The sequence below is a fragment of the Aspergillus steynii genome, assembly GCF_002849105.1.
Source record: "Aspergillus steynii IBT 23096 chromosome Unknown P170scaffold_1, whole genome shotgun sequence".
NCBI classification, from domain to species: domain Eukaryota; kingdom Fungi; phylum Ascomycota; class Eurotiomycetes; order Eurotiales; family Aspergillaceae; genus Aspergillus; species Aspergillus steynii.
This window is the reverse complement of record NW_020194398.1, coordinates 5,442,759-5,465,531: the sequence shown is the minus strand read 5'-3', so window position 1 is coordinate 5,465,531 and position 22,773 is coordinate 5,442,759. Positions and strand designations below refer to the sequence as shown.

The following is a 22,773-nucleotide window of genomic DNA, read 5'->3' as shown; positions in this document are numbered from 1 at the left end:
GGAGTCTTCCGGAAAGATACGCAGTAAGTCGAGTCCAGAACGCGGTCAACGCGAGCGGGAGACGAACTAACGCGATCGACCACTTTCTTTCATTCCTCCAGCGTATACAACTTTCGACTCACCTTCTCTCGTTTACCAGTCCTCACTCTCTATACCCTATCGACCTCTAACTCTATCAACCTTTTAAATACTTTCTTCCTTTTCCGTCTCCATCAACAAACCCACCACCTCCCTACCTCTCCCATACGTACCCTCATCCACTCAAAGAAACGCGAAAAAGTCGCGACAAAGAACTCACCCATCCATCCCAACCAAACCTCCTCTCAACGACCCCAAATCCAACCCAATCCACTCGAACACAAGGACCCATCCAAAATGTCCTCAACACCAACCCTCCACCGCAACCGCGACCGCGACCGCCAACGCACCGCCAGCACCAGAGACGCGCCCGCAACCCCAACCCCGACCCTCCCGCCCTACGAGCCCTCGATCGCGCCCCTAACGGCAACAGGACATAATGCGGTCCTGGCGCTGCTGAAATCGCAGACGCTGCGACAGCTGAAGACGCATTTGCAGCATGCGGGGACGAAGCTGGGGGATTCGGCGGGGGAGGTGAATGAGCGGTTGACGGATGCGAGGGTAAGGTTTGAGAGGCAGAAGGGGAAGAGGGAGAGACGACGGAATCAGAATCGAGGTGAGGGTGGGGAAGGGGAGGAGAATGCGGATGGGGATGGGGATGGGGATGGCGATGGTGATGAGGAAGGAGAAGGAGAAGGCGAGGAGGAGATGAATCGGCTGTCGAGTCTTGAGGATCGCGTGTCTGGCATCACGAAGAGGTTGGAGGAGCAGGTGAGGAAGATGGTGGATGCGGAGACAAAGGTGGATGCGTTGGTGGAGGTGATGGGGGGGTTTGAGAAGGAGGCTGAGGAGGCGAGTATGGCTCGTCCGGCGAGGAGGCAGACGAGACGGAGGAGTCGGAGGGATGCAGATGGGGACGAGGAAGACGATGACGATAATGAGGAGGTCGAGGAGAGAGAAGACGCTACTGCCACTACCAGTGCCGATGCTGCTGCGCCGAGTCAACGCCTGGAAGAGAGTCTGAATAAGAACTATGCGCAATGGGATCGACTCTCCCTGACGCAACGGTATGTCTATCCCATCCTCCACCAACCTGCTATACTGTACAGAATGCTAACCACCCACTCAATGACTACAGCTACTCCGCCAACAACACGTACGTCGGATTCTACCGCATCGTGCACGAAGCCCAACACCCTGGCAACGACATCCCACCCCTCCCCCACGCCTCGACCTGGTTCTCACATCTCGAAGACCCCAACGCCTCATCCACCTCCCCTTCATCCTCCCACTCCGCCTCCCCAGCCCAAACCACCCACCACCGCCGTCACCACCACCCCCGAAACCCCTCGACAGAGTCCGACGACATCGCCATCGAACGCGAACGCATCTCCCTAAAATGCCCCCTCACACTCCTCACCTTCCGAGACCCCGTCACCAGCACGAAATGCCCACACAGCTTCGAGCGCTCCGCCATCAAAAGCATGCTCTCGCAGTCGCCGACGACCGTGCCCGCGCCCCCCCCTGCGCCGGGGACTGCGCCGTCGCGCGCGGCGCGGCGCGTCCGGTCTGTCAAGTGTCCTGTCTGCTCGGTTGTGTTGACGGGGGGTGATTTGCAGGGTGATGCGGTGCTGTTGAGACGGGTGAGGCGCGCGGAGGCGCTGGAGAGAGAGAGGGAGGAGGATGAGGATGAGAGCGGGGGGGAGGGGGTTTCGGTGTCTGGGAGGAAGAGGTCGAGACGGAGTGGGATTACGGTGGCGAGTGATGAGGGGGATAGTGATGAGGATGAAGATGAAGATGAGGAGGACGAGGATGAGGATGAGGATGAGGATGAGGATGAGGATGCGGATCGGCCTCGGAGGAAGAGACGCGCGATGGAGGAGCAGGTGCGGATCAAGCAGGAACGGGCAGTGTCGAGTAGTGCGCGTTAGGGAGTATCATCTGGATCTGTTTCGGTCTCATGCCAGACATACATTCATCAGTCTACCTGACACTACATCTATAACTACTGAAACACAGCGGTAAATTCAATCAATCTGTCTTCTCATTGCAACAAACAGGATCTTTCAATGCCGAAATAATAACGCCAGGACCTAACCTACCTACTACCCTACCATTCGAGCACGAGCTCGTCATCGGGTATAAGGTGCATAGAAAGTAAATACACGCAACAGAACCCAGACAGTCAATGAGCGACAAACAGGAAAGCGCACTGCTCCGGGTATAAGAAACAAAAGAGACCCACACACGAATCACATTGGACTGACGCGCAGAAAGTAAGCAGGAATAGAACGTTGATCTTAGTCAGACCGGCCGAAGAAATCAAGCCATTGATTGGCAGTTGAACAGAGGAAAAGAAAAGGGAAAAATAATTGGGTATGCGTCACCTGCCGTCATCAGATATAAAGGAATTCCTGGTTCAGCCCGAAGAATGTGTCTGCGTCGGAACAGGACACGGACAGATGAGATTCACCGGCCGAGGCGACATCTCTAACGTACCACATAACTCTACACACTAAGCAGAACGATGCAATTCCATCGACCGACGCTTTCGTCCCCGCAATATTATCGCGTCGGTGATGGAATCGTGGTAAACACCGTCAAGGAAAGTCAACCTATTTGGTGATGAGGTTGAGATAATCGGCGACGATAAGCGTAACCATGCTAGAGTGGATCCCGTGGGGTTAGTGATAAGCGCCCAGAAACCAAGAGTGGGGAGACTAACGCATGGGGTGCGATCCGCACATAGTACGTGCCGAATCCGCGGTAAAACCTCAACCATCCCTCCTCCTTCACGACCTTGCGGGCGCAGTCGAACAGGCCCTTGTACGGCACCAGTCCGGTCTTAGGGTCTTTCTGCTGCTTCTGCAGACGCGTCTTGATGAAGTCGAAGGGCAGCGAGAGGAAACTGGCGAAGAATCCGGCGATGGCGGAGGCCGCGAACGTCTGGTTCTGCGCGGAGAGACTGGTGCGCGCCTTCAACTGCGCCTTCGATTCCGCGAAGAAGGTCAACTGGCCCACGTTGAGAGCCATTGCCCGCACCACGGTCGGGAACGCGCCCGACCACAAGGCCAGGACGCCTTCGCTTTTCGAGATGCGCATCAGCGCGTCCACGACGGAGCGGTAGTTGGCGCGAGCCTCGGGCGGCTTGAGGCCGTCTGACTGCATGCGCACCAGAGCCAGATCCGCCGGATTTCCGACCATGGCGGCGATACCACCGGCCGTCAGACCGGCGCCGGCGCGCTCGGCGAAGGTGACTTGACGGTTGGCGGCTTCGGCGTTTTTGTTGAGCGTCTTGATGAACGTGTCGAAGAATCCGAGACGCGCTGTCGTGTAGACTGCCTGGCGCAGCAGACCGGCGGACAGGCCGGTGTAGAGATCAAGCACCTTGCCGGATCCGATGATGTCGCGAGCGACGCCAAAGGCTGACGGACGAGGGCCGGAGCGAACACCCTCGCCGGCTAATTGCAGGCGCACCTTGATCATGTCGATGGGCTGGATGACCACGGTGGCCGTCATACCGGCCAGACCGCCATTGACGAAGGGGAGAGCAGCTCGCGTGTACGGATGGTGCAGAAAGTCGACCTGAGGCTGCGAATCCGGAGCGGTGGCGACTTTAGTAGATGCCATGATAGCCTTAAACCTAGAGTCAAATCTAGCCGAAGGAGAATGGTTAGTATAGGCGAATTGATCTGGAGAGGACCAGATCGAAGAGAATGTGAAGAAACACAATGTAGTGATGGGAGGGAAGACAACACGAGGAGAGAGGGGAAGAAAGAGGGGAGAAGAGGAGAGGAGAACTGACACGAGAGGAGAGAAAGAAGCAACGAGCAGTTACCCCGAATCGTAGGACAAAAGACGACGCAGCTGGCCAGGAAAAGACCCGGCAGATGACGTATCAAACGAAGGGAGTGATCAACGCGCAGAGCAGCGACACAAAGCCAGGCGCCAGGAAAAGAGGGGACACGAGAAAAAGCAGGAAGCAGCGAGGAGGGGAACGATCAACGTGAAGCAAGAGGATTGGAAGTTGCCCAAGCTACACGGCCAGTCAGATGACACGCGGGGAGAATCGTCATGCACGGTAATAGAATGTACTGGGAGGACTCGGAGTAATAGTAGCTGATACTTCGGTGTGGTCTACAGGAGTACCTCAGTCGGAGGCAACGGTCTTTATACTTGCTCTATCTGGCGGCCCATCTTGCCAGGAACCGACCCGTCACCCGAGGGAAACACAGAGAGCCCCGAGTGTTAGTGCTCGATCATTCCTCATCCACGATGTAGCGAAGTTCGCTGGAATCGACGGCCCAACAAGAAAAGACGATGACTAACGGCCAGCTACTGCACGATGCCGTGGATATTGCGGGGAAGGCCACGGCGCTACGTGGTGAAGCTTGACATGTAATCACCCGATATCTACTCGTCAGCGCTGATGCGGTTGACTGTACGTCAGGACTATGTGTTGGGGGAGCAGGAGGAATAGGAGATGTCTGATGCAGTGCAGGCAGAGTCATGATGCAGCGAATACCACCCTCCAGAGAATGGTACATCGGCTGAATGATGTCTGCCCAGCCTGTCACTGCTTTACCATATTTTACCATACCGTACCGCCCACGCGGGAAGTGCGCTAACCGCATCGGGCGTGGCACGAGAACCGCCCGGCGGCCGATCCGATTCTTTCCTACAAAATCCATGGTTTATTGACATTTTATGATGATGTTTTATGATTATATTGACTTGAATCATATACAATTTGATAATCCAGGCGTTGCATTGTGTAACGGAGTTGCAGCAGAAGTATAGAAGGCTACTTACTCCCGTCTACTCCGTATCGGCTACTCTGAAGGCTGCATGATCGACACTTTCTTCCGATGTCCAATCGTCGACCGTTTATTACCATTGCGATCTAGACTCCGACTCCCTTACATGATAACTATAGACTCATCACAACAATTCCATGGCTACCCATCAACCATAGATCTATACAATACCACACCTACGAACCCTGTAACCCCTATAGCAATATTACAATAAGTAATAAATACTACCCACAACCTTGATAGATACAATCATACAAAACACCAACCTACAATCTCCCTTCCTCCGAAACCGCCGAAATCGGCACTTCCAGCCTACAGACCGTGATAGAATCAATCCACCTCGAGCCCGTCCGTCATCCCAACAAACTCCCGGAATGACACCCGAATCACCGCACTGCTCTTGTCCGGAGAACACTCCTCCGGACGTCACGGACACATACTCCGGGAACTATAGCCGTGATGAGAACAGTGATAGGAATAGTACCTACTACCGCCCACGCTAGCCCGAGGCATGAGCGTCATTCGCAATTTACCTACCTACTCCCTAGCAGAAGTCGGCGTCAAGGGATGGGAGGCTGACCGACGGGTCGTGGTTCGGGTGTCGGGATGCGGGTGTGTCGGTTGTGGGGGGCGGGAATGCTCGGTAGGGAGCCGGTTCTTCCATCTTTCCAGACAGACCCGGAGGGTCTATGCGTATGCGTATGTGCAATAGTGACTAACTGTCTAGACTAGATCGGTTCTGGTAAGCGGAGTGAGCAAGGAGGAATGGCAGTCGCTGTCAGCAGTTAGTTCGCCGGACTAATCTACTCCCTGGGCTTGCCGATTCTGTGGCCCGGAGGATGGGTGTCGGTAACTGGCTCGTTAGTTATTATTAGATGACAGCTAGGTAGATACTAGGTAGTGGATGATAATCTAAATCGACCCGGAGTCCGGGCTTCTCCTAAAAGCCGATTCTCGCTGCTTGCTTTACCTGGTTTAGTGGTTGGGTATTAAGTAATGGTTAATATGTAACTGGTTGAGGTTCGTTATTCGTAATCCATCTTCCCAAGTTCCTACCTACCTATGAGGTGCGGTCCCTAAGGGGGGTTGAGTGTACGGAGGAATCAATGTCCTAGTGGATCAGGAAAGGTGGGTTCGGTATGGACAGTCCGTCCGACAGATTTTTCTCGACGCTGGAGCTAGTGTAGAATAGACGTGTTCTCTGAGATGGTGATTATAAGTTCAGAGTCTTTCTGTTCAACTTCTTGATCGGACTGAGGTCGATTACAAGTTCCATTAGTATGGATACTGACACAGCACCCTTAGGATAAAGCAAGGTATGTTACAAGAATACAGTTGTTTAAGTCATTCATACCCTATTCAATTTTATTCATAGGTATCTGCCATGTGCCCATTGGGCTCATAACTCCTATCAACCAAAGCCAATATTATATCCAGCCAAAGCAAGTTCTCGAAACAATTCACAAAAGGTATGATATCCCTGCATCTTGTCGCAAGGGAAGAGAACACAAGGAAATAAAAAGACCCGAGCATTGAAACACAAAACACGCCATGCAATTTATAAACAGAAAGGAAAAGAAACCCCCAAGGATATCATCTATTGAGGCACCGGGCCGGCGGCAATCACCTCCTTGGTCGCTTGGTCCGAGTACTTGGTGAAGTTCTCGTTGAAGAGACCGGCCAGCTTGTTGACCTCGTCCTTGAAGCTGGTCGAGGCGGTCCAGCTGTTCTTGGGGTTCAGCAGCTCCGAGGGCACGCCGGGGCAGCTGGTGGGCACGTGCAGGTTGAAGACGTCGTAGGTCTCGTACTGCGCGTTGGCCAGCTCGCCGTTGTGGATGGCGTCCAGGATGGCCCGGGTGTACTTCAGGGGGCAGCGCTTGCCGCCGGTGGTGGCGCCAGCGCCAACCCAGCCGGTGTTCAACAGCCAGGCGTTGGCCTTGTGCTGCGAGATCTTGTCCGCGAGCATGCGCGCGTACCGCATGGGGTGCAGGGCCAGGAAGGGCTGCGCGAAGCAGGACGAGAAGGTAGCCTGGGGCTCGGTCACACCGTCCTCGGTACCGGCCATCTTGGAGGTGTATCCCGAGATGAAGTGGAACATGGTCTGCTCGGTGGTGAGCTTGGAGATGGGGGGCAGCACACCACGGGCGTCGCAGGTGAGGAGGATGATGTTCTGGGGGTGCTTGTCCGAGATACAGGGGATCTTGGCGTTCTCAATGTATTCAATGGGGTAGGCGCTGGTAATTGTTAGTTGCGTCGGTCTTCTTAGACCAGGTCAGGAACGACTTACCAGCGAGTGTTCTCGGTCAGGGTCGAGTCGTCGTAGTTGACCATACGGCTGATGGGGTCGAAGACGACGTTCTCCAGGACGGATCCGAAGCGGATGGCGTTGTAGATATCGGGCTCCTTCTCGGCGGAGAGACCAATGCACTTGGCGTAGCACTATGGAGGGTTAGCTATCTGCATACAATGCTTGTCTCGATCAAAACTTACTCCACCCTCGATGTTGAAGACACCGGTGTCGGTCCAGCAGTGCTCGTCATCACCGATCAGGGCACGCTTGGGGTCGGCAGACAGAGTGGTCTTGCCGGTTCCCGACAGACCGAAGAAAACGGTGACATCGCCGTTCTGGCCCTCGTTGGCGGACGAGTGCAGAGTCAGGACGTTGTGCTTAACGGGCATCTCGTAGAAGAGGATGGTGAAGACACCCTTCTTCATCTCTCCGGCGTACTCGGTACCCAGGATGACCATCTCCTTCTCGGCGAAGTTGATGGCAACCGACGTGGCAGAGGTCATACCCTCGGTGAAGCGGTTGGCAGGGAAAGAACCGGCGTTGTAGATCACGTAGTCGGGGTGGAAGTGCTGCAGCTCCTCCGCCGAAGGACGGATGAGCATGTTGCGCATGAACAGAGCATGGTAGGCACGGGCGCAGACGACACGGACGCTGATCCGGTATCTCTCGTCCCAGCCGGCGAAACCATCAATGACATAGATACGGTTGCGAGTGTTGAGGTAGTCAACGGCACGCTCACGGTTGATCCGCCAGACCTAAAAGCGGGTTAGCCAGCCAGCCCTATGCAGGTGACGTCACACGTGACACATCGACTTTGCCTGGGGAAGGCCAGGGATCCACGGATGCAGGAGTAAGAATGTGGCGCAAGTCCAGTTTTCCGGCGTTGCACAGCAGACAATACCAGAAAATACCTCACAAGTTCAATATGAGGCATTTCCGGGGTATTGCGGGCATCTGCAACTCCAGAAAGCTTGGTTTGGGTGACACGCGAGGCCAAGAAGGGCAAAAGTGGGTCGATGCAAGGGATGGGCGTTGCATTTATCGCGCAACGGGATCAATAAAAGCAAGGGGCAACGTACATCAGGAGTCATGGGCTTGTTAACAGGTCCCCACCAGACGTCCTTCTCTGACGATTCCTCCTTGACAACACGCTTGTCTGAGGGGGAGCGGCCAGTCTTAGCACCGGAGTACGCCGTCAAGGCGCCACTCGACGTAATGGCGGTACCGGTCTCGTAGACCAGGGCATCTTCATAGAGGGCAGCAACCGAGGGGTTGGCAATCTAGGGTGGTTAGCATAGATACGAGGTGGGCAGACGACATGGAAGCTTACAATGGCAACACGCTCGTAGTCAATGTGGGCGTGTTCGTGAAGCTCTTCCTCAAGCTCAGTGTGACCCTTGCCCGGTCTAGAAGGGAAAGAAAGTTAGTCAAGGTTGATCAAAGAAGTCAAGATAGGATGAAGTATGAAGAGTGAAGGAGTGAAGAAGTATGAAGGCATTCAAGGAACAAGACGACGAAGGAAAGAAAAGGAAGACATACTGGACACCACCAGGGTGCAGGGCAGTACGATTCACAGAAGTGGCAACCATGTTTCTTAGCGAAGTAGAGTGATAGTTATTGTTTCGTTGTTTTGCTACTTGCTGTTGGAAGAAGTCTGAGTAGATAGGACCTGGTTCCGGGGGGGCATTGGGGGGTATATGAATGTTCTCAACAGGGGCCATGATCACGACGGCCAGAGTCGAGAAGACGTTTCAACCTCCAATTCCGATGTATCTTCTCCACAGTTTCCCGGGAGATGTCGGGGCAGAGGACCGGAGCTGAGGGCTGAGGCGGCGGACGGGACCCGTAAACTGGGCCAAAATGATGTCTCTCGCGCTCGTCCGAAAGTTCCCGAACCCCAGATGTGGGCACGAAGTGGTTCCGGGAACGCTAGCGGGCAACGCACCAACTAGAAGGCGAGAATTGACGTTCTTTTCGTCGCAAATGATAGCCAGCGTCGGGGCAGGGAAGGCAACCCGCGAAGAAATGGCTCATGCAGGTCAGGAGTCTTAGTGGGAAAGGAAAAAAGAAAAAGAAAAAAACGGGCAGAGGGACTAGACTTTTTGTTTGGCCGAGACAAATGCCGTGGCGCCCAAGATTCCGCTGCAAACGACCTGTATTTATGAACTCTGCGCGCGAGGAGCTGGAGAGTTTCTGGCATTACACCATGCTCGAAGGCTATTATTCACCTCCATCGTCCGTCGTTCCCTGGGAGGCAGACGGACAAATGGAACAAAGCGTTTGGAGTGATGACGTTGAATGAGCTCAGAGAGCCAATCTGGACGGGTCGAATGCTAAGAACCGCAATTGCGGGGAGAGGATTTCGGCTGGAGCCCAGCGACCATACCCGGTCAGGAGTCGAAGCCACATGGATTCTTCCTTTCATTGTCATTATTCCATCGAGAGCACCTATAGTTTTCCATAGTTTTCCTGCTCTAGAGTAATCCCAGCCAATGACGACATGCGCGACGAAAATCGTCCCCGGCGCTAGACCCGACCGGGCAATCCGTTAGTCATCCGCCACCCGAGGCCAACCGGCGGCCAATCACGGGTCGTGTTCCGCCGTGATTGGCAATCCAACGTCACCGCGCTGGGCTGAATCTATTGCCGTCGTCCCTCGGATTCGGAAGCATTCCAGCCTGTGCTGCTGTATGATGATGTGGTGATGCGTCCTTGTTTTCTGTTTTCCCTTTCCCTCTTTTCGTGGCTACGTGGAGCTGCAGGTGACGCCGACAGGAGGTGGACAGCTCCTAGCTCCCTACCCGTTCTGGCCATTTTGAAGTTTTGCAGTATACACTTGAACTACGCAGTACAGTACGTAACTAGAGGACAGTACTTTGTCTCACTGCACTCGCTCGGCAAGCACATGACAAACATCCAGAATTGCCGCAGTCGACTGAATTCTCCGACCCCCTTGCGACTCGTACATTCTCGCCAACGGTCAGGCGCCAGCCCCTGACAAGAGGTCAACTGATGGGATGCACGTTCTCGGCCAAGAAAACACCGACGATGCAAGGCAGCCGCAGGATGCGATACCTCTCCCGGCCAATGGTGGCGCAGTCCTTGTCGCGGAGTCTACAAAGCTCTCTTTCGTCTGTACCCCGCATCCGACTAGACGCCTGGGCCACGCGGGCCTTTCCCCAGATTAATACTAGTATTCTTGGTGTCGAACAGCTGGGATTCAAGCGGCTGACTCGCGGGGACTACGGCGCTTTGCTCGGAACATGTAGACGTCGTAGGGCCCGGACACGGTACAAATCCAATATGTGCACAGTACATGCCCAGATCGAATCCATCACAAACGCAGCGACACAAACATCCATCTGCAAGGTCGCTCCGATCCACAAATCGGGGAAGATAGGAGGATCCGAGGCAGATTAAGGCTGGCTCACTGGCCCGGCGGCTGTGGAGACGCTTAGGGTTCCTCGCCCGGGTGATTTAGGAAGCCCTGGGAGGGAACGAAGTGATGAAAAACTTGTTCCCTCCGCCATCACCAGGGCCACTGTTAATTAAAATCCCGCAGATGTGCTACGCTAGCGCATGGTCTAGACAACGGAGGAGGGGCAGAAAATGCAGAAAAAAGAAAAGACGAGAATGAAAACGAAGCGGTTGACGCTTGCCCACGAGACACTTCGGACAGGTACCACGGCGTAGGACTAGGCTCACGAGAGCAAAAATAGCTATGAGGACGTGGCGCATTTCTTGCCACTGGATTGTCGGAATGAGACACATTCAGGTACACACGTCGGCGCAGCAGAAACCCATCAACGCGAAAATCAAACACTCGCCTGAAACCCGTCTAAATCTGTACCCACTTTACGGACTCCGGGTTGCAATCCCTTGTCTAGGCCCTTCCTTCGTGCTTTTTTCTCTCCGCCGCGACTATCCCCTTAGAACGATAACGCCTTCCAATTATATCCAGCAATGATATCTCTGGGATTTCTCGGGACGGCCGACCTCGAAGTGAAGGTCATCCCGACCAGATCCTTCCGATGACCAGGATAGTGGCCCAAACAACCCGAGGGAAAACTGGGCCACTTCCGAAAATTAAATCGTCGAAAATCAGCCCCATACCCCTTAGACGGTGGAGACGAAAATGCTGACCCAATGTTCTCTTTCCCATTAACTAGGCAGCCAATTGTTCGTTTTCGCCGGCGGTTCTGCGGCATAAACACATCCCGAAGTATGTACAGGGGAGACGCACGCAGTACAGTTCTAGCCTCGGGCAAGATGAATGCGCTTTTGCGTTTTCCCGAAAATGAAGGAGATCACCCAGGATGAAATTATCTGGTCACGATGCATTTTCCTTCGCCGCGTACAACCATCCTCGCAAATTTATTTGACCAGGGTAGGAGAGGCGAATCTTCCCGGAATGCAACGAACACGTGCTCTCGGCTTGAGACAGATGCTTGGCCTCTTGGGCTGACACGAGAGGCATGGCATCTGATGACAGGGGGTCGCGAGCAGGGGTCGGTATGGATAACGACCATATTTTCACATCCCTGGAGGCAAACGGGTCAACATGAGCTGGACAATCTACACGAAGTATGAAAAAGGCACCTCGCATTCTACGCCAGTCGACGTTTGAGTTGTCGCATGAATAGCACTCGTCTGTCTTGTTTATGTGTCCTGAATGGTCTCGTGCCAGTATGGACTTGCCTTCATTTGAGTGGTTAAGTATGACCGGACTTCATTCGATGATTTGAAAATCATTCCTTATCGTCACTAGCATATGATATAAAAATTCTCCACTGGATCATCTCTTTAATATCCCGACGTCTTTAAGTCCCTCGTCACTGTGGAATAGTTCTTTCAATGTCCGACTGTTCAAAATAACATCGCAAACTGCTCGATCTAGTCAAATACAAGCAGCATAAGATTATCTCAGAAAGTAGGGTTGCAAAGGACATGTTTCTTCATTCCTTCTAAGTCGTAACAGAACCTCTTGCTTTGACTGCAGTCTTCAACCGGGGTGCTATAATATCATCAAAAGGATATTACCCATGCTTCAATACAAACATTCTCGGTTCGTATATATATGGATTCCTTCTCTAGTAACAGATTAGAAAAGGTAGCCGGATATGAGGCGTCGCCCTTTCGTCTCACTTTGCAAGCAACCTTCAGATTTAGTAGAGCTATCTACCCTTTTGATCGAGAGAGTGGCTTGTTTGTGTATAGCAATGCTTTTATATTTACTTCATATACAGTTTAACTCCATAGCAATAGCAATACAACACTTCATTGAGGAAGACAACTCCAAATACTAGCACAATATATGTACCCCAAGTGAACACCTACAGTTTGTCCGCACTACATATATCTAGCCAAAACGCAAGACTCCAGTAAGATCCACGATAACATCCAAGATAGACTCAACAAACACCACCAATCACAACCCACCCAATTCCATTCTTCACCAGCCAAAGCCTCACCCCCACCAATCAACGCCCCCTCACCAAGTCATGCGTGAATCATCAGGCACCAATCAAGGCACCCAAAGCGGGGCCGAACTGTCACACCGACGGCGGGGTCTCGAGATCGCAGGAAATCAATCACGCACGAACAATTTCTAATTCTCTCTTTTCCTCCTTTGTCTCTTCACTCATACCTATCATCTGTCCTGTCTTTTTGTTGCGAAGGCTCAGCCCTAGGTATGTTGACTGCATCTGCGTACTGAACATCCTCTGCATGCTGGGATTTCTATCTGACTGTTTGTTTACCTATAGATCCATCTACCCACCAAAGCAAAATGTCCGGACACACTTCTTGCCCCTCCTGCAGTGCCCCTATCCCCGGGGAGACTAAGACCTGCGGTTCTTGCGGAAAGGTACATACTTCTCTACCTATCTACCTATCTACTTTTCCTTCCGATAGGATGATCGCTGACGCAACTAGACTTGCCCTGTTTAAATCCCGTCCGGAGTTGTTGTCATGACTGGATGATCGGTGGAGTTTAGATCGGTCGGGTGTCGGGTGTGGGGGGTGGTTTTGTTTTGATTCTCCGGAGTAGTGCGCATACTGTCGTGTGGGTGATGATGATGATGATAACGAGGAATAATGCATAACTTGTTTACTTCAATCTTCAATGACAAGGGATTTAGATGGGTTGGGTCGACTGGGTAGGTCTAGTTCAAGTACGTAGGTTGTGGAAGGAGCTGCTATAATGTAATGTCAATTCTCAAAACTACCCTAGAACATGCACCATTCCCATGATTATCTCGTGAATATATTCATAGAAAGAAATGAAAAGATTAAACCTGCCACTATCTTATGTTAAGGCACCACCATCAGGGATAAACCCGTCGAGGTTCTACCCTGATCTTGTTTCACGTCCACTCCCTTTTTTCTCAGTCACTCGTTTCAACTGTCGGCCATCAATCATCAACTCGACCACGGAACCCTTGTAATGTACAAACCGGCATAGATCGTCATCCGGGTCGTTTGATGTCGGTCTCACTCCGTACTGCCACTCTATGCGGTCTTCTTCCACTGCGACACCACGCCGATCAAACTGCTGATCGTACCGGCGATACCGACAATGCCGTCGTCAAGCTGGGCGAGTCCCAGAGCGGAGACGGGGGCGGCCAAGTCGCAGACGTCCGAGATGAGCTGGGTGCGAGCGGTCGAGCGCTCCCTACAACCATTCCATTAGCACACCAGAATCCACGATTTAAGCCTAGGCAGGGAACATACTTCTCCAGCTTCTTCGCCTCCACGACGCCCTCGCCCTCCTTGCGGTCGATGGTCTTGGCCTTCTCCTGCAGTCGCCAGATCGTGTAGACGCTGGCGATGGCGCTGCAGACCAGCCCGGCCATCCAGGACCGGTAGGCGTTATCCTGCAGGCGCTTGGCGGCGGCGAGCTTGCGGACGCCGATCGCGTCGATGACCGTGATGCTGTCCAGGGTCAGGTAGCCGGCATATCCGAGCTGGCGACCGACGGCCAGGTAGCGGAGGACGGGGTCGACGGGGCTCTTGTTGTCGGCGGCGATGGCGGCGGCCTTGAGGTGCTCGACGAACTTGCCGATGCGCATGATCTTGCGCGTCGTGCCGAACTGCTTCTTCACGGCATTGTAGGGGTCGATGGAGGCCTGCGGCCGGTTGGTGCGGTACAGGTACCAGGCGTAGAACCGCGAGAAGTACTGCAGGGTGCGGAGGATCTTGTCACGGCCAACTGTGCGAGCATGGGGTGGTTAGTTCTCTGGAATGAGGGCTGGCGCCGGGATCGGGGTCGGTGTGCGTCGCGTTGAGTTCGTTGGGTTCTGTTGGGCGGACGAGAAATCGGCCGAGTGCCGGCATGGCTGTTATGCCATGCGTTTTGCTCGCTCGAATCCCTTGCTCCCCGACGCGAACGAAGCAAACAAACCAGAATAGGAATCTCACGTACCGGTCGTCGCGACAAAGCGCAAGTAGTGCGCCAAAGCAGGGTGGTAGACCAAGGTCTCTGCAACCATCTTGGGAGATTATATGCCGGGTGGTTCAAGGGAGGTTCGTGGATTCAATCAAACAGGCTCCGGGAGCTGGATTCCGGGGAGCTGGAAGAGACGAGAGGAGCGACGAAGAGAAGGTAGAATTAAATGACAGGCCAGCTGGCAAGTACCGAGGAGCAGACGGCCTCCGACAGGTGGTCTTGTTATACAGATAAGGAGATGGAGAGAAAAAGACGGGGGTGGAGAGGGAGCGGGAGAGGGATGAAAGGTCGGTAATTGACTGAACCGTCGGCGATCGCTTGTCGTGACATCCTTGGGACCTCGGCTGGCCTGATCCGGGAATTTCCCCCGTGGACTGCCGTCTACTGTTTGTTATGTCTACTCTAAAGTCTGCTGTGAATGGATGGAATTGATCACTAATCTACCCAAGAACAAAGAAAAATAATATTAATTCAAGCTAAAGTGAAAAACCAAAAGACCGTAGACTCGGCAGAGGTGACTCCAAGTCGCGGGCATTATAGGGCTTGAACATTTTCAGATACGCGATCCGACTAAATGTCACCGCTCGAGACAATATTATTGAGAAATGGAGCTTGCCAGTGACGTGAATCAAGCACGGCCAGGAGCTGTGGATACTTCTATACGGTCTGTACGGGCAGGTGGAAGCAACTGCCCCTTCGAGACAGCGCTTCCCTCAGGCCGCGATGTTTGCGCGGTTTGCTCTCATCATGTGACACGGGGCTGTCACATGCTGCCAGACGTCATTGCGAGGGACATGTGAAGGTGGACAATGCTCGGTCTTCTATAACTACTCATTGGCTAGGGTACATTGGAGACATCACCCTGAATTCAAGTTGTGTCCGATCCAGGACCATCGCATCGATCTTTTTCTACCAATCTCGCTTCCGGGCTGTATCTTGCTGCTTGGGGTCCCGTCCTTTGCGGACTACTACTGATAACGTCGTTGGGGCAAATTCTCGCGCACGTTGTACTGCTTCTGGAACGTCGGGTTGGTATCGGGACTATGTCGCAGGGGCTGCTTTTCATGGCCGCAAGGGAAATCACCGAATGCCACATGGAATCATCACAAGTTCAAGTCGTAAAAGTCGCAAAGGGGCTGGTTTGGCGCTGCTTGGGCGGGATACTTGGGAGGATGGCCAATACAGGCAGCATACAGGTCTGCAGACAAAGACTGCCGTCAGAAAACCCGATTACTGCTGCTCTCTGTTGCCGAGCGTGGTGGTGTCGTATCCATTAGCTTCAAGGAAGGCACGGAATTTCGCATCTTCCTCGCCGATGGTTTCCTGGAACGAGTCAATTTAGGACGGCCTTCCTCTGACGTAGGACCGATGAATGAGAGGCGAAAGGAAAGGATAACCGCTACATACCTGCGTGATCTGGGGCAGAAGGAAGTACGCCAGTGCAGCACTGAAGATACACAGCGCGCTCGAGACGAAAAACGGATCCTGGCCAGAGCGAATTTCGTTGGGAGCATTGTTCTGAACAATGGGCATCACGTAGGTGCCTACAAAAGCACCGATCTTACCCGCTGCGGCGGCGATTGCATAGTACTGTCCTCGAATAGCCGTGGCGCTGGTCTTTGCAGCACACAGTCCAATATTGTCACCTGGTCCGAACTCACCGAGGGCTGAGAAGATACTACATCCGAGAGTTAGAGGCGCATTTACTGGGACTCGAGAGACTTACCCGAATACGACGACAAACGCTGCGACGTTCTGGGGAGTTGCGAGATACTCGTAACAGCCAGACATGATAAATCCGATGATACCCTGCAGGCCGACACCAAGGGCCAAAGTATTTCGGGGCCCGATCCAGTCACTCGCCAATGCACCGAGGAAAGAGCCCGGGATGTAAAAGGCATTGGTGACGGTGGTCCAACCGAAGGATTTCCACAGAGGAGCACTGTCTCCCAAGATGATTGCCACCCACTTTGAAGAGTAGATGTTGAACGAATAGGCCGAGAAATCGTAGATGAACCAGATAAGAGAGACAACAGTCTGTTTCCATTAGCTCATCCATTGTTAAATCAGACTCGAGGATAATCGCACCAAGCGTTTCCAGTAGAATCTGTCGAAGCATTAGCCACGGAAGGTCTCAAAGTGAAGGTCCACTACTCACTTGACAATCAACCAAATTGGAAACTTATGCATGCGCTCCTTGTCAAACTGCTCGGGTTCGTTCAACTTCAACCGCAGATAAAACAAGCTCAAGGGAGGGATCACGCCCAGGCCCAACGCTATACGCCAGACCGCACGCAGATGGTCTTCCGAGAAGATCAGTACCAAAATCATAGCCACCAAGGCAGACACGACGTAAGCAAAGTCAATCTGGAAATTGCTGAACATGATGAACCATCTATTCCGGTGGCCACTCTTCAGCTCATTGGTGTTCTCGGCTGCAGCAACAGAGCCGGCAGGATACTCGCCGCCGATTCCAATACCCAGAAAGAATCGATACGCAGTCAGGGCAGCAAACATGCCGTAAGTGCTACCATGGTATCCATAGGAGCCTGCACTCAAGGCACCGAATATGATCAGAATAATTGTGGAGATCATGAGGGACCACTTGCGCGACCAGTGATCGCTCAGGTATCCGAACACTAGCTGTCCGAGCACCGTTCCCGCGAAGGTGATGGCCGCGACGTTCTGACTGGCGGGGGAGTTTTTGTACGTATCGGGGTAGATTTGACCGAGGATAGTGTTGACGGGGCCGATAACCTACGTGATTGGGATCAGCTACAGGTGTACAGATCGAAGAGAGGTGAGGTCTGAACTTCAGTATTAGGGTATAGAGGAAATAAACATACTCCGTTGAGATAACCGTCCGAAAAAAGACCAGCACCGCAAGCAATGGTGGGCCAACTGCGCTCCCAGCGACCCTTCTGTATTTGCTCCTGCCCAGACTCTAGGGGAACTGCGTCGAATGACGCGGGGTCTTTTTCAGGAGACATTTCGGCGACCTTTTGATCTGTTTTGGGGTCCATGTTGACGATGTGGTTTTGACGCTGTTTGGTGTGTTGATTACAGGATGGACCTGTTCAGCTAACTGGGATTTGCCTTTCTATCAAGAGAAAAGGAGTCTGTTGAACTCCAAGACCACAGTTTTAAGTAAAGAAGCGGAAAAGAGAACCGTAGAAGACAAAAAAGTGACGTGAATACAAAGTAAGACGGGAGGGGGCAGATGAACTCAATGGGGGAAAAGAAAAGAAAAGAAAAGAAAAACAGAGAGAGGATCGGAAGCGGGACAACCTTGATGAACGCCATGGTGGAAATCCTTCGAAGGACAAACCGGATTGCAGGTTACTCTCCGAGGACGATTCGAGGATAGTGCCATCTCGTTAAGTTGCATTCATTATCACGACTGCCCACGCTAAGCTTTGCCGGGGGGCTTGTCATTGGCCCACCCGTGCTAGGGCTGCCGTCGCGAATGGCATCGTTCCGCCCCCAATGGGTCGGTTGTGCACTTCCAGTGGGGATCTCAAATGTTGTCGAGGGGGCTGGACAATGCGACATGGTTGATTTCTTAAACATGGAGACAGAAAGAAAGAGAGGGAGAGAGGGAGTAACTGATACTTAGAAACCAAGGCATACTTTATTTTACTTGGCAACTTAAGCCCTACAGGGCAGGAGTAATAGGCACCAGCGTTAGAGGGATAAGCAATTAGCTATATATAAGCAACCATTATTGGAAAGGTTGAAGCGAAACTTCCATAATATTCACAGCTAGTACTAATTAGCATTCAAGTTTAATTAATTTGAAATTCTTGTCAACGCCTACAGGAGACCCGAATAATATATAGATTAGATCTCGATCCGACAAACCAAATACAAGTAAATTAGATATGAACAGCCTGCTGGCTGGGGACCCAAGAATGATGAAAGCATCTATCTATTACCAAGCAAAACAACCCATCCAAGTTCCTGAGCGAATTCCTTCAAGGGAGGGGCAGGAGGCTCACTGCAGACCCTGAGAACGATCTTATTCAGCGAAGCAATGCTCCTGAAATGCATATCCATTCCCAACAACACATCTCGAAGACTTCTGATGTTTTCCTGGTCGTCTTGACTACAGAATTCTGCATTCTGACTAAATAAAACGATTTCCAGAGTCTTCAACCCAACGCACTGCTTTTGGAGAAGCTCCAGACTCTGCTGGCCATCTTCTCTGAGCTTGATCCCTTCCAAAGTATCCGTCATCTGCTCCAGAGCTGGGAAATTGATGCATAGATGGAACAGCGAAGCTGCATTCCCAGGACCGATACACCGAAGAAAAGACTCGAGGAGGCCAGCCCGGTGGGACTGTGTTTCCATTTCTTCGAGGGTGAATTGGTTCATGCCGTAGAGGATCGCACTCGCCTCGTCGGATATCTGTCGATTGGTGTAGAGCAATGCAAGCCACCCGCGAGGCTTTTGGGGCGCAAAGGTTTCCACTGGGCCTTGGGGGCCTTGGAAAAGAAACAACGGGTGCGGTATAGCAAGCACTCGTTTGTAGATGTTTTTTCGAGTCTCAACAGGCAAACGTAAGAAGGTAGGAGTTGCTGCCTGTGATAGGGCCCCTTCTGATCTTAAACATGACATCATGGTAGATTGCTGGATTGTCTGTAAGGGAAATCAAAATGTGTGATAGGCGATTTAGAGCTGGAGCTGAACTTTCCCTGCCTGGAAGATTCCAAAAGAGCGAAATGATAGAAGAAAGGTTTTCTGATTTGATAAGTGACAAGTTGACTGAGACGGGGTTTGCTGGTTCCCGAAAAGCTGTTCGCTTTTATGTGCGAATCTAGATTCATGCTCTATCGTCGGCCGGCGAGTTGGGTAGATGTGCCAACAGTGTTTCTGATTTCGATGCGGTTGGAAGGAAAGGAAGAAAATAGTCGCAAATGCCAGCGGACCCAACTGGAATAGCATCGGATGTCTGAGCGCAGTTGGGCGGCAACACATTTCCCATGAATGGCTTCTACCGATGGGGGGTGAAGTAGGACTGATCATTGAAGCAAACAAAGAAACGAAGTATCCATGAGGTAATCTATTACCAACTTTTCAATACATGTCTAATGCTTCCGTTTGCAGGCTCTTGTGTTAGTTGTTAGGGTATCGGAAGATTTTAGAGTTTTACAAACAAAGAAAGGGATCAAAGGGATCATGGAAATGGTCCTTGACAGTTGGCGACTTCCGAACATCGTCGAGGAGTTCTTGACCATGCCCGCTCTCTCCAGAGCCTCGTGCACAACGGACGTGGGAAATGACCCAAGATATACAAGCAATGTTGCATGATCATGAAAGTATGTTTATACACTCAAGCAGGCTGACTATATTCTTACTCGGGTCCAGTTTCCACATGGTTGGGGGGTGAGAAGACAAGCCGCCAAGCACAACACCATTCCGACCTACAGGTTCTCCGAGCGGATGAGGCCTGCGAATTCTTGTTGGAAGAAACTAAGTTCGTCGAATGGTACCAAACCTCCGGTTCCTCGCAGTTGGCAATTCTAGGGGACATGGGCAGTAGAAAGTCTGTTGCCATGTCATTTCTTGTAGACGAGCTGAGTCGAAGGAGTGAACAGCAACTACCCCAGCCGAAGATATGCTATCACTATTGCCAGAACGATGAGACAGGCAAGGCTGCCTTTGTTGTGTCTGCTCTGATTCTATCGCTTCTTGTGCAGCTTCCAGGGCTGAAAAATCCATTCTGCGAGTGGTATAAGCAGGCTCAGCTTTCTGGAGTTGTTGACCCGGCAAGGAATATTTGGAAGCTGGAAGAGTTCTTGGAGAAGCTGACCGGAGAAATTGACAGTCCCATCTTTGTCGTAGTTGACGGTCTAGATGAATGCGACACGGTATCTCGTAACAGTCTCCTCAAACTATTGAAAGCCTTGTCGCGAAGACCCTGGGGGCTCAAAATACTACTGTCTTCTCGGCCTCAGGAAGATATCTTGACGCAATTAAAGGAAATGGGAATGGCGAAGATTGACTTTAGTCCCAGTATTCAACGAGATACGATCATTGTCGAGAGGACCGTTGAAAGGCAATTATCCGGTTTGTCGCGTGGAGTCAAAGACATCATTATCAAGGAACTATCAAACCGGGCGCAAGGAAGCGCCATATGGACCAAGATGATCGTTGAGCTCATCCAAATCCGTGGGATCACGGCAGAAAGTCCGATGCGGTCGTTTATCAAGCAAGTTCCTTTGCCCGACGAGCTGTCAAATATCTATGCAGCATTGTTCGTCCGTTGCACAGCCAATGACCCTGAAAACCAGACCCTTGCTATGACAGCTCTGAAAATAGTCGCCATCACACACAAGGCCTCTTAGCATAATAGAGCTCTCATGGGCTGCCACGCTGGGTGCAACCCAACACGGTGATACTGTGGGCGCTCTTGCTGAACTCGTCGATCACAAGAGGCTCATGAGGCTCATTCATCCTTTCATTTCTCGCGTTGACTATAGCGACATAACGAAGCATCAAGTGCGACTCACCCATCAGTCTGTGAAGGAATTCATCCGAAAAGAATGGACCCAGGATCGGCCTTGTTTACAAAGGCAGGCCTCGAACAATATTCACCAGAAAGGTCTTGACCAATGTGATGAAAGTCTCGAAGCTTGCATCTTAGATGTTTGCATCAGATACCTTCTTTTGAATGAAATTGCTGCTAGAGATCTGTTTTCAGAAGAGCAAGCGGGAGTTGCAGAACTCCCTCAGGGGCTTGACCTATTCAACGACAACGAAGAGCCAGTGGAGTACGATCCATATTGTGCGTGGGAAACTTGGGAAGAGGACATGACTCGGTATGATCCCATCGAGCGTGGCTTTAGTGAATTTTTTGTCTACGCGTCATGTCATTGGCTTAGGCATTTTGGTGCCATCACGGCGGAGCCTCTTCCTAGTCTGACAAGCATAGAGGAAGTATGCCGAGCAGGCTCGACTCACCTTCGCAATTGGATTCAACAAAACTGTCGCCCGGGCTGCACAATCACGCCCCGATTTCAATTTGAGAGCTGCCTGTACGACCCCCTCAGCATCACCGCGCTCTATGGCTCAGAAGCCATGCTACGTGAAATGCTCAAGAAGTCAGACTTTGAAAGAGAAGTCTTTCTGCGAGAGCCAGCTATAAAAGCTGTGGACCAGATTCTTGACTGGGGCGAAATTTCCAGAATTAAAATCCTCTTTTTAGACGAGAAACTTGGTCCTCGACTGCAAAACCTGGACTTCTTTCGGCTTCTCTTAAGAAAGTGGCACAACCATCGTGAAAAATTCGACTGTGTCTTTGAGCTCATTGATGATGTGGTAGATCGGCTGATACACGAACGATGGGGAAACAAGCTCCTCTGTGCGGCTGCTGGCGCAGGGTGCATCCCTATAATTCGGCGGTTGATACGCATCGCTCAACGGTGCCCAGAACTGAGAAGTGAGTTGCTATATGGATTCCAACCGGGACAAAAGCTGCCTAGAGACCCTATGCATCAGTCTATTGGAGAGGCGATTTTGGGAAATCATCCAAGTGTGGTGAGGTACTTGTTGGGCGTAGATGGCATCGGAGCACATTTTCGTCACCGGAATTCCCGAGGCGAAAATGTTCTGCATTTAGCATCAAGGCTCTGCAACCCCGAAATGCTCCGACTTTTGCTCCCCCGTTTCCAAGAAGGTATACATCAGGTCGACCATCAAGGAAAAACAGTCATAATGGGGATTGTTACGAGCTCCTCGGCTGCAGAGGACCGGCATGAATCGGCCAGAATCCTGCTGTCGCAAAGAGGCGCCAACCGGAACAGCCATCTCCAGAGTATGCAACCGAACCCTTTGATGGTGGCGGCGCGGCTTGGGGATATGGAGATGTGTCGCATCTTGGTTCAAATCGGCAAGATGGATCCACTTTCCATCCTGACTGGTGATAGCCAAGAGCAACTGGATTTGGGGGACAGGGCTCCAGAGAATGGGAAGAATATGCTGCAGGTCCTAGAACTTTTATGTGCACATGCAAATTGAATGTCAAGCTTTCGTTAATAACAGACTGAATGAAATCCACCGTTCCTTATGGCTACTTCGTGGCTAAGAAGATGTGGAGTAGGCTGGTTGATCAGCTACAGTCCCTTCCGTTGGCCAACACG

The 22,773-nt window shown here is 52.0% G+C and overlaps 9 protein-coding genes across 9 annotated transcripts; 3 read left to right on the top strand and 6 right to left on the bottom strand.

The window, feature by feature from the left end:
- The first annotated feature begins 82 nt into the window (after positions 1 to 82).
- Positions 83 to 2,119, top strand: P170DRAFT_506093 (SUMO ligase MMS21). The gene is made up of 2 exons (XM_024854356.1): positions 83 to 1,145; positions 1,217 to 2,119. Exons 1-2 carry the CDS (start codon positions 376 to 378, stop codon positions 2,007 to 2,009), a joined length of 1,563 nt encoding a protein of 520 aa, XP_024710810.1. The 5' UTR covers positions 83 to 375; the 3' UTR covers positions 2,010 to 2,119.
- Positions 2,120 to 2,693: 574 nt separating this feature from the next.
- Positions 2,694 to 3,708, bottom strand: P170DRAFT_443271 (putative mitochondrial dicarboxylate carrier protein; the record flags this gene model as incomplete). The annotated part of the gene is made up of 2 exons (XM_024850525.1): positions 2,694 to 2,742; positions 2,804 to 3,708. The coding sequence occupies 2 exons, from the start codon at positions 3,706 to 3,708 to the stop codon at positions 2,694 to 2,696; spliced, it is 954 nt and encodes a 317-aa protein (XP_024710809.1).
- Positions 3,709 to 6,492: 2,784 nt separating this feature from the next.
- acuF (phosphoenolpyruvate carboxykinase PCK1) lies at positions 6,493 to 8,906 on the bottom strand (the record flags this gene model as incomplete). Its single annotated transcript, XM_024843455.1, has 6 exons — positions 6,493 to 7,129; positions 7,183 to 7,334; positions 7,386 to 7,940; positions 8,265 to 8,465; positions 8,516 to 8,591; positions 8,725 to 8,906. The coding sequence occupies 6 exons, from the start codon at positions 8,904 to 8,906 to the stop codon at positions 6,493 to 6,495; spliced, it is 1,803 nt and encodes a 600-aa protein (XP_024710808.1).
- A 1,925-nt stretch (positions 8,907 to 10,831) lies between these two features.
- Positions 10,832 to 11,511, top strand: P170DRAFT_433031 (uncharacterized protein). The gene has a single exon (XM_024848392.1). The coding sequence runs from the start codon at positions 10,946 to 10,948 to the stop codon at positions 11,150 to 11,152; it is 207 nt and encodes a 68-aa protein (XP_024710807.1). The 5' UTR covers positions 10,832 to 10,945; the 3' UTR covers positions 11,153 to 11,511.
- P170DRAFT_42791 (uncharacterized protein) lies at positions 11,368 to 11,904 on the bottom strand. Its single transcript, XM_024847808.1, has one exon. It carries the CDS (start codon positions 11,789 to 11,791, stop codon positions 11,516 to 11,518), a length of 276 nt encoding a protein of 91 aa, XP_024710806.1. The 5' UTR covers positions 11,792 to 11,904; the 3' UTR covers positions 11,368 to 11,515.
- Positions 11,905 to 13,372: 1,468 nt separating this feature from the next.
- Positions 13,373 to 14,924, bottom strand: P170DRAFT_433029 (PEX11 family protein). The gene is made up of 3 exons (XM_024848391.1): positions 14,609 to 14,924; positions 13,918 to 14,395; positions 13,373 to 13,858 (listed from the first exon to the last, which is right to left on the bottom strand). The coding sequence occupies exons 1-3, from the start codon at positions 14,673 to 14,675 to the stop codon at positions 13,696 to 13,698; spliced, it is 708 nt and encodes a 235-aa protein (XP_024710805.1). The 5' UTR covers positions 14,676 to 14,924; the 3' UTR covers positions 13,373 to 13,695.
- Positions 14,925 to 15,434: 510 nt separating this feature from the next.
- Positions 15,435 to 17,838, bottom strand: P170DRAFT_506089 (putative MFS phospholipid transporter (Git1)). The gene is made up of 6 exons (XM_024854355.1): positions 17,479 to 17,838; positions 16,791 to 17,389; positions 16,721 to 16,739; positions 16,359 to 16,669; positions 16,040 to 16,310; positions 15,435 to 15,955 (listed from the first exon to the last, which is right to left on the bottom strand). The coding sequence occupies exons 1-6, from the start codon at positions 17,653 to 17,655 to the stop codon at positions 15,863 to 15,865; spliced, it is 1,470 nt and encodes a 489-aa protein (XP_024710804.1). The 5' UTR covers positions 17,656 to 17,838; the 3' UTR covers positions 15,435 to 15,862.
- Positions 17,839 to 18,556: 718 nt separating this feature from the next.
- On the bottom strand, positions 18,557 to 19,249 carry P170DRAFT_470915 (uncharacterized protein; the record flags this gene model as incomplete). The annotated part of the gene is made up of 1 exon (XM_024852797.1): positions 18,557 to 19,249. The coding sequence occupies one exon, from the start codon at positions 19,247 to 19,249 to the stop codon at positions 18,557 to 18,559; it is 693 nt and encodes a 230-aa protein (XP_024710803.1).
- A 661-nt stretch (positions 19,250 to 19,910) lies between these two features.
- Positions 19,911 to 22,651, top strand: P170DRAFT_443267 (ankyrin repeat domain-containing protein; the record flags this gene model as incomplete). The annotated part of the gene is made up of 4 exons (XM_024850524.1): positions 19,911 to 19,950; positions 20,000 to 20,888; positions 20,971 to 22,073; positions 22,254 to 22,651. 4 exons carry the CDS (start codon positions 19,911 to 19,913, stop codon positions 22,649 to 22,651), a joined length of 2,430 nt encoding a protein of 809 aa, XP_024710802.1.
- Positions 22,652 to 22,773: the final 122 nt, after the last annotated feature.

Excerpts from the sequence above, each read along its gene's own strand:
- P170DRAFT_506093 (XM_024854356.1), top strand. The coding sequence starts at position 376 with ATGTCCTCAACACCAACCCTCCACCGCAACCGCGACCGCGACCGCCAA. Across the intron at positions 1,146-1,216 it reads CGACTCTCCCTGACGCAACG|CTACTCCGCCAACAACACGT; the intron begins GTATGTCTATCC and ends CAATGACTACAG.
- P170DRAFT_433031 (XM_024848392.1), top strand. The coding sequence starts at position 10,946 with ATGAGACACATTCAGGTACACACGTCGGCGCAGCAGAAACCCATCAAC.
- P170DRAFT_42791 (XM_024847808.1), bottom strand. The coding sequence starts at position 11,791 with ATGCGAGGTGCCTTTTTCATACTTCGTGTAGATTGTCCAGCTCATGTT.
- P170DRAFT_433029 (XM_024848391.1), bottom strand. The coding sequence starts at position 14,675 with ATGGTTGCAGAGACCTTGGTCTACCACCCTGCTTTGGCGCACTACTTG. Across the intron at positions 14,396-14,608 it reads GCGCTTTGTCGCGACGACCG|TTGGCCGTGACAAGATCCTC; the intron begins GTACGTGAGATT and ends ATGCTCGCACAG. Across the intron at positions 13,859-13,917 it reads GAGGCGAAGAAGCTGGAGAA|GGAGCGCTCGACCGCTCGCA; the intron begins GTATGTTCCCTG and ends GAATGGTTGTAG.
- P170DRAFT_506089 (XM_024854355.1), bottom strand. The coding sequence starts at position 17,655 with ATGGACCCCAAAACAGATCAAAAGGTCGCCGAAATGTCTCCTGAAAAA. Across the intron at positions 17,390-17,478 it reads CGGACGGTTATCTCAACGGA|GTTATCGGCCCCGTCAACAC; the intron begins GTATGTTTATTT and ends CCAATCACGTAG. Across the intron at positions 15,956-16,039 it reads TTCTGCCCCAGATCACGCAG|GAAACCATCGGCGAGGAAGA; the intron begins GTATGTAGCGGT and ends GACTCGTTCCAG.